Source organism: Lissotriton vulgaris, chromosome 2_1, assembly GCF_964263255.1.
Source record: "Lissotriton vulgaris chromosome 2_1, aLisVul1.2, whole genome shotgun sequence".
In the NCBI taxonomy this organism is placed as follows: Eukaryota; Metazoa; Chordata; class Amphibia; order Caudata; family Salamandridae; genus Lissotriton; species Lissotriton vulgaris.
In genome coordinates this window covers 945,179,042-945,195,155 of record NC_141687.1, presented here as the reverse complement: position 1 = coordinate 945,195,155, position 16,114 = coordinate 945,179,042, and the positions used below count along the sequence as shown (strand labels likewise).

Sequence of the window (16,114 nt, the reverse complement as noted above, 5' to 3'; positions counted from 1 at the left end):
GAAAGAGCGAAAGTTGAAGCAGAAGAGAGGCAGAGGTGATAGAGAGGCAATGGGTGGAATAGTTGGAAGTGAAATGAATTCATTTCATTTAATTTCATTTCAATAGTTGGAAGGAAATAAATGAGTGGAAAAGATAAAGCGAGAGGAGACCGCGAGAAAGAGGAATGGTGGACGAGAGAGAAAATAAAATATCAAAAGAGAAGGGTAAAGGGAGAAGAGAAACAGAAGGAGAGAAGAATTGAGAGAAGAAGGAGAGAAACTAAACGATAAAAAAGGGAGAGGTCGTTGGTAGAGGAGAAAGAGAGAATATGAAGACGAGAGAATGAATAGGTACGTGAGAAAGAGGACAAGTAGGAGAGAGAGAGGAAGAGAGAGAGAGGAAGAGAGAGAGAGACACTGGGAGAGAACGAGAGATAGAGAAATGATGAGAGACAGAAGAGGAGATGGTTGTGAAATTTAGTCTAGTGGCTACTTTACCAGCTGCTGAAATAAAACGTGAGCGTGCATTAATATTCTCAACTATTTGTGGTGCGGGAGCAGGAAACAGCGAGCACCTTCGATAAACCTGGAGGACCCCTCGCAGCCCTCCCCGCATGTCTGCGGTCTCTGAACTCATCGCGGACCGGATCGGGGCAAGAGTTCCGCGAAACAAAGCATCCGCAAATAGGGATTGGAGCAGGTCCAAGGCGGAGGAGGGAGGGGTGCGCCTCTTTAAAAAGAACAACTACAACACCCTCCGCTGACAGACCCATGTGGCCGGAGAAGTCCGAAGTCGTGAATCTCTCATAAGTGAGGCGAGGGTTCAAAACCCGGGGCTTAGGTGGCAGTGCCTGCATCGACAACAGCAAGGCGCATGCTATGTCGGCGCTATAGATTAACAGGTCCTAGGCTGGGCAGTCGTAAAGGACTCTTTCAGTGGCGCATGTCGTGGGGTACCACATTTTTTGACACACTTATTGTTGCCTTTCAGGCTACAAAGCGCCTGGAGCATACCCAATTGGCTGAACGACGCTATATACTCAGTGAACCGTATTTTGGTTACTAGTGGGTGATAAGATAGGGATATTTTGAAGTGCCCAAAACACTAATTTCTGGAGACTCTCTTGGAAGGATGGCCCCGCTCTTCGAAGTGATGCTGGTTGGGTGGCTGGGCTCCTGCCTGGTTCCGGTGGGCTCCGGCGCGTACCTCCAAGCCGCGAGCGCCCCCGAGCGGCACCGGCACCAGGTGCAGCACGGACCCTGCAGCTACACCTTCCTCCTGCCCGAGCTGGAGGACTGCCGGGCCCCCGCGGGGGGCGCCTCTCCCGCAGACTTCCAGGTTTCCAACTCGCTGCAGCGCGACGCCCCTCCGCCGCCAGCAGGGGGCGCAGGGCCCACCTGGCCCAACCAGCGGCTGCAGCAGCTGGAAGACGTCATGGAGAACAACACGCAGTGGCTGCAGAAGGTAAGAGGCGGCTTCTGTGCGCTGCACTGTGTATATTTGCTGCGGCGCCGTGGTTGGGTCCGGGGGCTCAGCGGGCCATTGCACACCCTGCAACGATTCGTGCTTGCCCAATAAGTCTTCAGAATGAGTGGACATTGGTCTGTCGTAATACCACATTGAGGTAACACTAGCACAGCCCTTTATGATATTAATAATGGATGCAGGGCCGGCAAAAGGGAAGGGCAGCTGATATACACCCTTCATCTGCCATTAGCGCCAAGACACCCCGAAAGCCTAGTTTGTGCTTTGAATTAATCTGTTCTTCTACTACATGTCAAATTGCTTTGAGCGGGTTGCATCACTACCAGTTCTCTGTACTGCAGCAGAACCTTCTTTCAACTTGTTTCTTGCTGAGCTACACGAAAAAAATAACAAAAATGTTTGGTTCCACTGAGGACTAAATGTAGTTTTTTTTCCCCAGGTCTTTCCAGGTAGTATAGAAAATGTTAAATATCCTCCATCTTATCCTTTGCATCACCACCCAGGCATCCACCTTACTAGAGGAGCTAACGTCATAGTTTTAGGATCACTGCTTCAGGTGAAACTACTTTGCTCCATATGCAATGAGAGAGTGCAAGGCCAGGTTCTGTTAGTTTGAATTATGTTAGGCTGATTTATGCTCAGATATATGGCTGTATGTTAGGACAAGATGACAGTTTGTGCTAGAATACGCAATACTTTGGTATGTTAGCAAGGGCCTTACATGGATTGAAAGTGGTGGAATTGGGATCTCTAAAAGTGGCCCTTGTAATTAAGGGTGTGGCTTTAACGCGCAAATTACATTTCTGCGATAACTAAACCTTGCCACCTGGCAGATACTTTGGTGCCTGCCTGAGCTTTCTGTTCTTACATCCAGATACACAACACAACTGATATACACCTAAAACCAGCCGGGACTATTGGCTTTATCAAAGATTGCTAGTTGTTTAAGATAAATGAGTAACAGCAATGATTTTGTTAAATAATTAATATTGAACATGTTTCAGTTCTGAAATTGTGAGACTGAATTAAACATTAGTGGGGCTTGTGGAAGGGATGGTAATCTTCAGTGTCTCAATCGCTCCTCTTATGTTCACTCCATGTTGGACATGTATGTTCTTTTTCACTCCACATCCCGCACATAGGCATATCTTAAACCTCGTTTCTTTCCTCTTCAGCACCCTCACTTCACTCTCTCTTAAATGCACTTCCTCACAACTCCTTCACTATACTAACCCCAAATACACAACACACATGCTCACATGTAAGTACTGCATTTTCTTTTACTTTCGTCTTGTCAGTATTTTGATAAATTGTCCCTCCTTTTCCACACATTTGCACAGAATCAGAGCTGCAACTGGAACACATGACCACGCTCTGTGCGCTCTACAGAGAGGCCAAAGATTGGAGGACCATTTATTCTGAACACCTTTCTGACCCACTGACAGGCACTGTGAGAAAGGTGCGCTGTCTTCAGCCTCAACTCCAGAGCTCTCAATTGTGGCCCGTTTTAACTCTTTTGCCATGGGGGCGGGGCAAATTCCACCGGGGTGTGAGGAGGGCGGGGTTGGGTGTGGTGCTCGGGTGCTCATGACGGCTCCCGGCCGTCATAAATCACGGTGGGTGTGTGCTCATGAGGGCCGGGAGCCGTCCGAACTCCGCCCACTGATTAATTTGCCCACACAGGCAGGGAATTAGTGCCACGTGGGAGGGGCAGCAACGTTCAGATGGCTCCCGACCGTCATGAGCACATGGCTACCGTGACTCTTGATGGTGGGGAGCGGTCATGAGCACAGAAGGAGTTAAACACCTGGGAGCGACTCAGATCAAAGTATGCATTAAACAAAAAAATAATATGCTACAAGAAAAAAAAATACAAAATACAGCATCCTGGAAACAGCTAACACTCTTAGTACACAATTAAGTAAAAGGGGAAATATAAACAGGAACTAAATCGCTGGCATGGAATACCTTAACATGTTTTACATTCACTGTTCAGAAATCGATCACTGTTTCTACCAGTCGGGTCAAGGACATGAACATAGCACCCGATAGGTACCTGTCTCAAGGTCTGTATTTAACTACTACCTGGTCTGAGTCCCAGAGGGACCCAACCCACTTACAGCCCTGATGCTAGGATTGGTATGTCAGCTAAGGCAGTGCCATGTTATGTTATAATTCGCCAGGCCAGTGGTCTTTTTGATTGCTATATGGTGTATTAAGGTATGCAATGTTGCTTTTTCTTGTGTTATGTTAAGTGTATTTCCTCAGCGCTTAAACGACGTTGCAGCAACCAACCGCGGAATTCTATACATTGATTGAGACTTCAATATTGCAAATCTCGCAAAAAGAGAAATGTAAAAGATTCATGTGTTGCTAAGCATATTCCCACGAGTGAGAAAATGCAGTGCTCACTGCTCACTGACCTGCAACCACGTCCTTGCTTTAGTGTCATATGGAAACCGGCCCTGAAATGGGGGTTAAACTGAAGGTGCCAAAAAACGAAGCCCTCCTGGACTGCTCAAGCCTTATCCCACTGTCCGGCACTGTGCATCAAACTTCAATGGGGAGATGGGGCTGGGTTGTCAATCTATGGTCATTCCTTGCATGGCCTCTCTGCTGAGACTGCAGAGAGGTGTAGCCTGCAGCTGTTCTGCTTTCACCGCAGAAAACCACCATAGCGCCTCCTGTATAGACTTGAGATCAAGAGCAGCTTCTTTAGCGCCTGCCTCAGAGGTCATGTCGACCTAGTTTTGTTTTATTTATTGATTTATGTATTTATTTATTTATCTGCGGTTTTCTACAGTGGAGCCCAAGCTCAGAGAATTTTACAGAAGTACCAAAAACTATGCATAGGTACATAGGTGCCTATATCTTAAACATTAGCGTAAAGGAAGAGCAGGCTGCCCAAAGCACATCCAGCTAAGAGAAAAGAACATGTATACAACGATGTCAGTTTCATCATAGAAATCAATGAATCATAGAAATGACGACAGTCTCATATGTGAGGGGAGTGGGAATCAAGTTGCTTCTGGAATGCCGATGGAACAGGAGTTGCTCCAGATATTCTTCGACTTTCCGTGAGAAAGGTTTATCCTGATCTTTAGGGGAACGGTGTTACTGACCCTGGAGGTGGTACCTCTGAATGAGTGCCAATGCACTCTTCGGGCCCTATAAGGATCAAAAGACTTCAGAGATTGTAAATTTAGGGGAAAGCTAATTCAGGGTCTCAGAGTTTATGCAGAGTCCTTGTCAGGAGTTTTATGGGCCGTGGGCCGAGGCATATTTCGGAGCCATCTCCATGGCCATATACTTTCTGGGTCACCACTATCACTAATTGAATGGAACCATTGACCACCCCCTCTCAGTTTCTTTGACCACCACCTTGTACCCAATCTTAACAAGTGATCCTAAGCAAAATCTTTATCAAAGAAGTCAGAGAACTCATCTGCCTTTCCATCCACCAGTTTCCATCGCTTGGACTTTAAAACCGAACTCAGTTCCTTGAACAGTCTCTATACTGTTAAAATCAAAGAACCCATTGAATCAACCTAGTCCAAAGTCAACATTGTCAACCTTGCCTTCACAACCATTCAATCTTCCAAATAGCAATGAGTGATCAGAATCCGCTGCCTTCCTGTCTTCAAAATTACAGTTGTTGGATCAGAACTTGCTCACAACTGCCAACACCAACCACACATCACTGAAAACCAACCAAACAAAAATATTTCACCTTCATCGATGAGCACATAAAAACTCTCAAACAAGAACTCATCACCCTGGCCATCAGAACCGACTCCAAAGCTGATGCCAATCCCTTCTGCACTTAGTCAACCTCATTCCTGAAAGCCAATATTAAAACTCACACCCCTTTAAGATGTACTCTAAGTAATCAAAACTCTCCACACCATGTCCAAGAATACACTCATACAAAATAAAATAGTAGCTTAAACGAAAAAACAGCATAAACCCCACTTTTGAGACTGAAATCTCTCCAGTAATGACACAGAAACCTCATTTGCAACAAAAGCCACCTAGAAACAAGATAACCATTAAGCTGGATCTTTGCAGCCTTCAAGGCTTCCTTAAACTCATCAGGCAGTGCCTCATTTTGATCCCAGACATCCCAGATACCAGTGGAAAAAAGAAAATGAGCAGAAAAAGGGAAAAGAACGAATGAACAAGCGGAATAAGGAATGAAAGTGCTGCCTGGGTGGTGAGCTCCGCTCCATTCTCAGAGTTTGCAGAGTTGTACGCACTCCGTGGAGCACGCGGAATTCCCAAAAACTTTGCTTAAGGTTTTTCCTCACTCACCAATGCGCGACAATGCTAGACCACCTTCCTGTGAGATTTCTTAACGCGTGCGGACCTGGATGGTCGTGACCGCTCGTGTTGAGAAACCATCCGTTTGCATTGAGGAAGCTGTCTCGAATGGAAAATCTACTCGAGCAGCTGACAGAAGCAGCGCTCTCTAGTGCTGCTCATGGTGCAGTTCGTACTGATTTTCCAGTGCAGGACAAACACCCGGCGCAACCTAATGCATCCCACTGCTTGCGGAACTCCCCGTAGCGCGGCAGAGATTTTTGGTCACTTTGCAGAGTTCCGTATAGCGCAACTCCGCAAACTCCGTCCAGGCCTTAAGTAAGAGAAAGAATGATGGGAAGAAGGAGAATAAAGGAAAAAGCATGTGATGCAGGTAGAGTAAGAAAGATGGAAAGCTGGAGAACTGTGACATAATAAAAGAAAGCAAGCTGATCATTAAAATAAATTAAGGTAGCTATAAAAGAAGATATGGGATTTATGAGATTGGATTGACACAACACAGAGGGCATGTGGGGTATGGTGAGTGAGGAAACAGGTGAAAAACAGACAGGAGGGAAGGATGATAAACATAAAATGGAAATGGATATTGGAGGACTGAGACAGGAGGGCAATGGGAAACAAGAAGAGTCTGTATATTGGGACAGGAACAGAAGTTTGGGTTTCATGAGAAGGAAACTGAGATGGAATTAAGAGGAAGAGATTTCAAGATTCGGACCAGAGACTAGTTTGGAAAAAGGAGGTGAATCAAACTGAGAAATTGAGCTGTCCAAAAGAGAGAGGTGGATGTTGAGGAGTCATGAATACTTGCAGAAATATAGGCCCCCATTAGGATGGCGGGCCCGCCCGCCATCCTCGTGCAAAACGGGACTGCCCGCCATAGTAGCGGCGGTCCCGCCTTGAGCATTAGGATGCGCCCGCCACACAGGCGGGCGCATCCTGTATTTTTACCATAGCGGCTGGCGGTGCAGAAAGCGCCGCAGGCCACAATGGTAAAAATGCAAGTTGTGCATTTTAAAGCACAACATGACAGGCATATTGCACTTTGAAATGTGAGGGGGTATCATAGGTACCCCCCATGTGCACCACCCCACCCCCCGGACTCCCAAAGGGCCCGCAGAGAGTCTCCGCATGCCTTTCCGTGGCGGCATTGCCGCCACGGAAAAGCTTATCAGGAAGGGCATCCTAATATGGCTGGCAGTGTCTCATAGACACCGCCACCATATTAATCCTTTTCCGCCCCGGCCGCAAGGCGACCGGGGTGGAAAAGCGGCGGACGGTCTTTCCGTCCGCCGCGGTCCCCCCCGCCATTCTAATTTGGCGGGGGGGGGGAATTCTAGATATGATGTTGGGCGGATTGACCCCGCCAGGCCGGCGGTAGCTACCGCTAGCCTGGCGGGGGCAATCCGCCCGACATCATAATGGGCCTCTAAGTTCGGGATTCTAGGTATTATTCTGGTCTCATTGGCATTCTGTCGACATTCTTGGCTTTACTAATTAGCATTAGGTGAACCTCAATGCCATATAGTGGTTATTATGTAGTCATTATGGAGGCACTGGCACAAGGTCAACTTTATGCCATATTTTGGGCATTTAGGGCACTGACTTACATGAGACCACTGTGGCATGTTGTGTGCTTTTTAGGCATTATTGTGGCCATAGCATAAGACGGCCCTCCTTGACCTATTGGAAGCATCTTAGGCATCATACATACGTCGCCTTTCATAATGGTGGCACTGGCTTAAATATGCTATCCATAGCATACCATCAGTACCCTTTGCATCATTGTGAACATTGAAGGCACAGTGATAGGCATCCCAGGCAAATATGGACATCCGTGACTTCTGGAAAAATGTGGGCATCTGTGTCACTTGGTATCCACCACTAATATAAGATAAACATCTCTGACATGTGATTGTGATACAATTATATCCGAGGCAGTTTCTTTCTCTGTGAACCATGTGAGTACTTGGTGAAAATGAGAAGCTGGTATTTGTGGACCAAATTTGTAGATTTAGAGAACATTATTATTTTTTAATACTTGCAAGCTTTTCTTCAGAAGAATTGAATTTACATTGCCAAAATAAAAAGTTTGCATTTCAAAAAGTACAAAGCTAGTGTTTGAGGGCAAACTGATTGTATTTCCATTCTATATTTAAAACAAATTTTCATGTGGCCATTGATACTGAGTTGGGGACATATATTTCGGCTGCTGTTTTCTTCTTGCCAGATGGCAAATGCTGCTATGGCTTTTGGTTCAGGATTCACATAGAGACACTCATTATAGGAACTACTATGTGAGACCAGAGCCTTCAAGATTACTGTAACCTTACGGATATGTCAGGTCAGGGCCGGTTCTAACATTTCTGGGGCCCCAGGCGAAGGGGAATGTGCGAGACCCCTCTAATTTACATAAGTGACAACTTCGGGGCTCCGGAATCTGCTTTGTGCAGAATCCTCCTGGGTAGCAGCTCCCCCTCTCTGCCACCTACAAGTACCTCTTTCACAGCTCATATCGGGCTGAAAGTGTGAGAATAGCTTGGGGGCTGAGAGCTAAAACTCTGTAGACAGTAAAGTGCTGACAATGGGTCTCCCGCAGTGTCTCTGAAAAGGCAGCCGGGCAAGAGGCCTAATTGTAAGACATACCTGCAATTAGGCCTCCTTGCAACTGGCACAAGATAAAGTGTGCCCCTCCCCTAGGCCTCCTCACACCATCCCTGAGAGGCCCAGGGAGGGGGCCCCCCTCCTGTAAGCCCAATTGTAAACAAACACCTTTCTTCAATGGGATCGGCAGGGGCACAAGATGTTTGGTGGTGTATTGCACTGGTGCGGGGCCCCATGCTGGTGGGCTGAGTGCGAGGCCCTGGGCAGCTGCCCATACTGCCCATGGCTAGCGCCTGCCCTGTATCAGGTATCTGAAAGTTTAATGTTTCTGTAGCGCATGTGGTAGATCTTGCATTTGCCAGTGATATCTGTTTGACCAAAGGAGTAGTCCTGCTGTCTACTTCTTTGGCATAACCTTCCAATTTGCACCCTTCCGGCTGCATATGATAATATATGCCTCCAAATCTTATTGGAAAGAGCTGAGTGGGAAATTAAATGAGATGGAAGACAGAAATTAAGGAAACTGAATAATCAGCATAAATGACGCCACTAACATAAGCAGAATGCTGTTCAAGACAATCACATTGTACTGAAGGAAAATGTACCCCATATACCATAGATCTCTATGTAATTCTTAACGTGATATGCCTATCAAATGCACCGTAATTGTCAATTAAGAATTTATGTTTTATAATTTAAATTGTACTCTTCTTGGACCATTGGGCTTCCACACATCTCTTTTTCAACTGGATCTCTGCACCATCATTATACATGAGTTAAAAAACATGGCATACATAGAAAGGAAAATAATTTACTCCAAAAAAATTACTCCAAAAAAGAATTTATAAGGGCTGAACTGGATAATGCCAGAAACAGACGACGAAAACTTTTCGAGATCCTAAAACAACAGTCAAACAAACTAACCAAAACGACCCAAGAGAACGCAAAAACTCCCATAAGCTGCGAGGAATTCGCCTCATTTTTCTCGGAAAAAACCAAACTACTAGAAGTTGAGCTCACCAGTGCAGCAGCCAACCTTGTGACCCTTCCTTCACCTAAAAATGAGGCTAATGAGACAACAGAAGGTCCTCAAACAAAAAATAAAGCAAATTGGGACACATTTGAACTATATGACCAGGGTAAGATTGCCAAAAAGCTAGCCGAACTTAGACCGAACAACCACTATCAAGACCCTCTACCGTCAAAGTGTGTAAGAGAAATCAGCCACACTCTAGTCCCGATCTGGACCCAGATAATAAATGCCTCACTTACACAAGGGACCCTCCCTGGCTGCCTAAAAACGGGGCAGGTAGTGCCCATCATTAAAAAACCAACAGCGGATGCGACAGACCCGAATAACTATCGACCAGTGACCAACATACCTTTACTGGCCAAACTTATTGAGAAATGCGTACAAGGCCAACTGAGTCAACACATCGCTAAGTTCGCATTACTAGACGACTGCCAATCAGGATTTAGAACAGGACATAGTACTGAAACTGCGATCCTGCATATTGTTGATGACGCCTTACAAGCCCTTGACCAAAATCAGGCATGCCTACTGATCCTACTAGACCTGTCATCAGCTTTTGACACTGTAAATCACGAAATACTAATAACCAGGCTTCAAGATAGGATGGGTTTGTCCGGAAACGTACTGAAATGGTTCAAATCATTCCTACAGAACAGGACTCAACTATTCCTGATCAACCAAGCAACCTCCTCCCCATGCCCTAACACAATCGGGGTCCCACAAGGCTCAACTCTATCCCCAGATCTATTCAACTTATATGTAGAACCCCTTACGGAGATTCTTCAAAAATCACGGATATCCTATCACATGTATGCAGACGACACGCAAATATATATAAAGATCGCCTCCCGTGATGACGTCGACCGAATGAATGACACACTAAAGAAAGCGTTGCAATGGTTAACAACTAATCATCTGAAACTAAATGCCCACAAAACTGAATTCCTGCTAATCTCACCAACAAGGAGCCAACCTGAAGTAAAGGAATGGGTGAAATTGGTGACTGCGTTAAATTGCACTCCGACCCTAGTTGACTCAGCTAAATCACTGGGAATTACGTTAGATGAGAACCTCGACATGAAAGCCCACATTAACTCAATGGCTAAGAGCGCCCGCTTCCATTTGAACTATTTACGTAAACTAAAACCCTTTATCTCTGAGGCGGATCTAAAACTGGCCACCCAATCGCTAGTTATCTCGAGGATTGAATATGGTTGTACCACATTAGCTGGCCTACCCAAGACATCCATAGCACCACTAAAAGCCTGCCTCAACGCAGCGGCAAGACTCATCACGGGAACGAAGAAATTCGATCATATATCGCCCCACCTGAAAGCCCTAAACTGGCTACCGTACGAGGCCAGAATTCAAATGAGAATGGCCTGTATAACCCACAAGGCGGTTCACTACAACATGCCTAGATACCTAGCCAAGAAAATTAAACTTTCGGGAGTCAACAGACCAAGCAGAAGTGCCGAAGAGCTGCTATTGCGACCGGCCTTCTTCCGCAAGAAAAGGACCTACGATCGGGCCTTCTCCGGAGCTGCACCCAGAATTTGGAATTCACTCCCTCCAAACATCAGGAAAATTCAAAATACGGAAACATTCAAACGGGAACTAAAAAGCCACTTGATGAGTAAATACCCTACGTAGAGAAACTACAGACTATTGATATGAACATCTACGCCAAAGAGGAGGTACTCATCATGAATAATTGGAAGTTCAATATCAAACAAATGAAAGACTCCCGTCCGAGCCTCGGCTACACACTGAACTGCTACCTCATATATTTGGGAGCCTATATACTGTATCTCACAGCTCAAACTATATAACCTCTACCTCACTTTATTATGTTTATGACTACTATGACAAGCTAAACCTATGCAATTCCTAATGGCTAACTAGATAGCCAATGATATTGATAATGTATATAACCCTAACTCAACGAGCTTGAAGATATGACTATGACACAATCTGAGACCAATGCACCTCTCAATGCCTTTTATCTAGTCACCCTTTTACCTCACCGCTTCTACCTCATAACTGTTTGTTGTTATAATTGATGTGATAAGTGTCAAGTCTGTAATCTTTTTATGTTAAGCGCTCTGATACCCACGGGTCTGGTTCGCGCTATACAAAACACTATAAATAAATAAATAAATAAAGTACCCCATATACCATAGATCTCTATGTAATTCTTAACGTGATATGCCTATCAAATGCACCGTAATTGTCAATTAAGAATTTATGTTTTATAATTTAAATTGTACTCTTCTTGGACCATTGGGCTTCCACACATCTCTTTTTCAACTGGATCTCTGCACCATCATTATACATGAGTTAAAAAACATGGCATACATAGAAAGGAAAATAATTTTTCTCTGATTTAAGTTGACAATTAAGCACCAAAACCACGGGCTCAAATCAAGCACTGCTGATAATAATATTAAGATTCCCCAATATGTTGATGATACACAACTCTAGTGAAAAGTCTCCTCTGCTTCAGACATCGAATATCTCAAACACCGCTTGTTCATCATCCAGGCCTAGATGAAGCTCAACTCAACCAAGACAGAATTCCAATTATTAGCCAAGAGCAACAAACAAGCTCCAGTAAAAACCTAGCTCTGAACCATGATGGCTTTGAACCTCAACTCTCACCGAATGCGAAATTACTTGAATACCCTGAACATCAAACCCTCCCTCAAAAAGCACATTGCGAAAGAAGGATGGCCTGGTACCAGCTCACTCTTCTAAAGGAAGTCAAACTTTTTCTTTCACAAAGAGACTTCAGACCTGCTGTATCATTTACAAACCCATCCCGACCAATACCCCTGCATATCTTACAGACAAGCTAATCATTATTGGGGGTTGTCAGCACACCTGCATCCAAGATGCCATCAGACTGCAGACTATGAAGTGTAAGAAAGAAAAAAAAAGACAACAGGCCCTTTCCACCTATGCACCCAGGATATAGAACAACATCCCCATATATATTAAGACCTCCCCAGCGCTGCTCCACTTCAAGAAAGAGTTGAAGACTCACCTCTTTAAATAACACCACATCACAATGGGAAACAGCCTTTACAACACAACTTTTACAACGCACTACCATTACAACAAAACTTTTACAACGCAACATCCATTACAACGCATGCCATTACAACGCAACCATTACAATGCATGACACTACAACGCATACCACTACAACCCATGTCATTATGGAGAAGTGTGGCTCAGGGAATAGAGGCGGCAGACCTGGAAGCTGAGATCGGTCCTGGACCAGGGTTCAATTCCCCGCCTCGGCAGGTCTTGGGCTAAAAATTCCACGGACTCGATAATTCTCGCTCCGGTGCCATCTCGACTCTCGGGTTCACACTCTGCGACTCTGGGCAATAGCTTGCTTAATCTCCACAACGGCCCCTCGCAGCGGGATGCCTGGCTTTCACCTTGTGGATACCCTGCTGGGGTTATCTCACAGGGGAATACCAGGACGGGTTCCCTAAGCAAGTGCCGGGAAACCCACTGTGGGTATCTGTGCGCTATATAAGCTCAAATACATTTACATTTACATTACAACGCATACCATTACAACGCATACCATTACAACGCATAGTACCCTTACACTATCCAACACTTACCCTACTGTTGCACCCCCTGGAGTTAGAATAGTAATTTTTACCCCTACACTATCCAACACTTACCCTACTGTTGCACCCACTGGAGTTAGAATAGTAATTTTTACCCCTACACTATCCAACACTTATCCTACTGTTGCACCCCCCTGGAGTTAGAATAGTAATTTTTACCCCTACACTATCCAACACTTACCCTACTGTTGCACCCCCCTGGAGTTAGAATAGTAATTTTTACCCCTACACTATCCAATACTTACCATACATGCAATGGAATGGTATGCGTTGTAATGGTATGCGTTGTAAAGGTAGTATGCGTTGTAATGGAATGCGTTGTAAAGGTAGTTTTAAAAAATGTGTTGTAATGGCATGCGTTGTAATGGATGTTTCATTGTAAAAAATGCGTTGTAAAGGTATGCGTTGTAAAGGTATGCGTTGTAACGTCATACATCCCATCACAATGCATCAACCATCCATAACTCAGTTTCCTCTCCTATTACTCATTGATTTTAAGCTTGCATTTGTCCATGCATGGTGCTCCACTGCCCTTTGACTAGGTTTGCGCTATAGGAATATTATATACATCCAATAACGTATATGTACATGGTGACAGTCCCATTCTGAAAAAGGCCACATGGCATGTCAAATCGCATTTCAGATTAATTGAACCTCTTATAAAACCAAATACTTTTTAGACAATTTTTATGGATCCTAGAGTGAAACAATCTCCATTTTGCTATAATTTGTTACCATATTTGTATTGGGGTAGATTACGGTAGCGACCTCTTGGGATGGTAAAACTTGTCTGGCACTCCTATTTGAACATTTCATGTTTCCCCTTAGCATTAACTGTAAAACCTGTGACTTTTTAGAAATGTAATTAGAAAATTGTCATGTAAAATATGCCATGTGGTCCCATTTTAGCAAACATTTTATGAGAAGGAGTGACTCTGCAAAACTCTCAGGGAGGTGAGTTTATTTGAGAGCCTGAAATATTTTGTTATTTTATGAGTACCTGCACAGAATTTCCTGGATAATCCATTGCTTTTCGAGGAATCTTGCAAATCGAGCTTAGAAATGCACCAGTTAACCTTCTTTCTCTACAACATCTCCGTGGGCAGACAGGGGTGTGGGGAAGAAGGTTGTGGGGGGCATGCAAATCTTACGAGAAAGTAGTAGGCTATCTTGCTCACTGAGAGAACAGCTCTCAAACCTCACATCACACAATATGCAAGTGGAAGCAGAAGACTGCAATGCAGCACCAGCGGCAAATGTGAACGCTTCCATTCAAAAGAACAGTGCTTAAGGAAACAGAAGAGCACAGAGGTGGAATGCATTCTCATCCAGCCTCCTCAACAGATGGTGGAGATGCTTCTGTGTCTCCTTGCAAGAAGATGATTGAATGAAGGAACATTGGTTCTTGACCAAGAGCTCGTGAGACTTTCACAATGAGAATACACTAAAACAAAAGCAATATTTAACAAACACTGCCTAGTAATCTGCACCTCTGTTTAGATCATGCTTTATATGTTGATATCTAATAATCAGTATCCGTGCACAAGTGATCAGGGTAGTAAGACGGGGTTTCACTGTTCAGTGCTACAGATGGTGCTTCCCCTTCTTGTGACCCAGAATAATCTGTGCCATCAATGCCTTCCACTAAATACAAGTCACAGTAACATTTTTATGTAGCACTAGAAATTGCAGTTTTTGTGATTTCGAAGAGCTGCAAAAAACAGTTGCTACTATGACCTTATTTATGGTTCTCAATGAGAGTATATGTTTTATTACTGTTGGGACAGATACGCCCTCGCATAGAGCTGGACATTCAACCATGCCCTGAGTGGTGGCAGCACACTGTGTAGTGGTCAGTAGAAGTGAACAGGCCTTTATTCTCACCACAGTGAGGTCTACAGGCTCACTCATTTAAGGTTTGCGTGCAGTGCTGCACAGAGCATGTGTGTCATACATGTGCTGGGAGTATGTGTGCCTGTGAATGGTATAGTACAAGAATAGTGCTGTGCAGTGCATGTTTTTATATGTAAGTTCTGGGTGAATGTGTGACTGAGAAAGTTACAATCCCCGGAAGGTGCTGGATTCTATTTTGGGAGACCCAAGGCTAACTGGAGGAGTATGAGTAGATAGAGGAATCCCCCAGATAGACTGTGAGGAACTCTGGAGGAAGCGAGAGCCAGGCTCTTTAATACACTTCAAAGGGTGCTCTTTGATTTAGAGAGAGGTCACAAGGAAGGGGTCTGGACACATCTCAGGAAGAAGATGTGGTTGATAAGAGAATCATAAAGTCTAGGGCCAAGGCCCTGGGGCAACCCTTTGATACACATATCACTGTGGCTGACATCAAGGTTTGAACCTCTAGTCACTCCAGTGGCCTGTGCTGTGGGGCATCACCCAGGGACTCAAAGACCATCTGCCCCTGGAGCATGGAGCATCAGTGCCTGCTTGCTTGCTGAGACTAGTGTGCCCTGTCAGGCAGAGGAGAGTGCTGGAGGGAGCGAGGTCCAGTGGGGCATCCTGGCGATTGAGTCCCTGTAGTCAGATGTGAGGAGACGGCTGCTGTACCTATCAGGTCTTTGCCCATGTGCAGAGAAAAGTCAGCGACCCCTGTTTACTAGAGAAGGGCCACTATGAAGATAGTCATGATGGCTGCTGCACCGATCAGGTTGTTGCCCATGTGCAGGGAAAATTCTGTGACATCCGTATGCCAGAGGAGGGCTGCCATGACGAGAGCTGTGACTGTTGCTGCACCGATCAGGTTGTCGCCCCTCTACAGGTTGCAATTCAGTGACCCCATATGCCAGGTTTAGCCTCTGTGAAGTGTGCTGTTGTACTGATCGGGCTGTAGCCCATGGCAGAGCTCAGTCTGCAACTCTTTACGGCAGGTGGGGCCACTATGAAGAGTACTACTGTGCCGATCGGGCTGTAGCTCATGTGCGGAGACAAGTCAATGACCTCATAAGCTAAAAGGGACCCTTGTGAAGATTGTTTCTGTTCTGATCCGGCATTAGCCCCTTTACAGAGTGAAATCGGTGACCCTGAATG

At 45.1% G+C, this 16,114-nt stretch overlaps 1 protein-coding gene across 1 annotated transcript in view; it reads left to right on the top strand.

The window, feature by feature from the left end:
- Window positions 1-741: 741 nt before the first annotated feature.
- LOC147731447 (angiopoietin-2-like) overlaps window positions 742-16,114 on the top strand; it is a 225,258-nt gene continuing 209,885 nt past the window's right edge. The window contains exon 1 of the mRNA XM_086956490.1: window positions 742-1,444. Within this exon, the coding sequence (XP_086812616.1) occupies window positions 1,112-1,444 (333 nt within the window). The 5' untranslated portion in view covers window positions 742-1,111. The remainder of the gene's footprint in view (window positions 1,445-16,114) is intronic.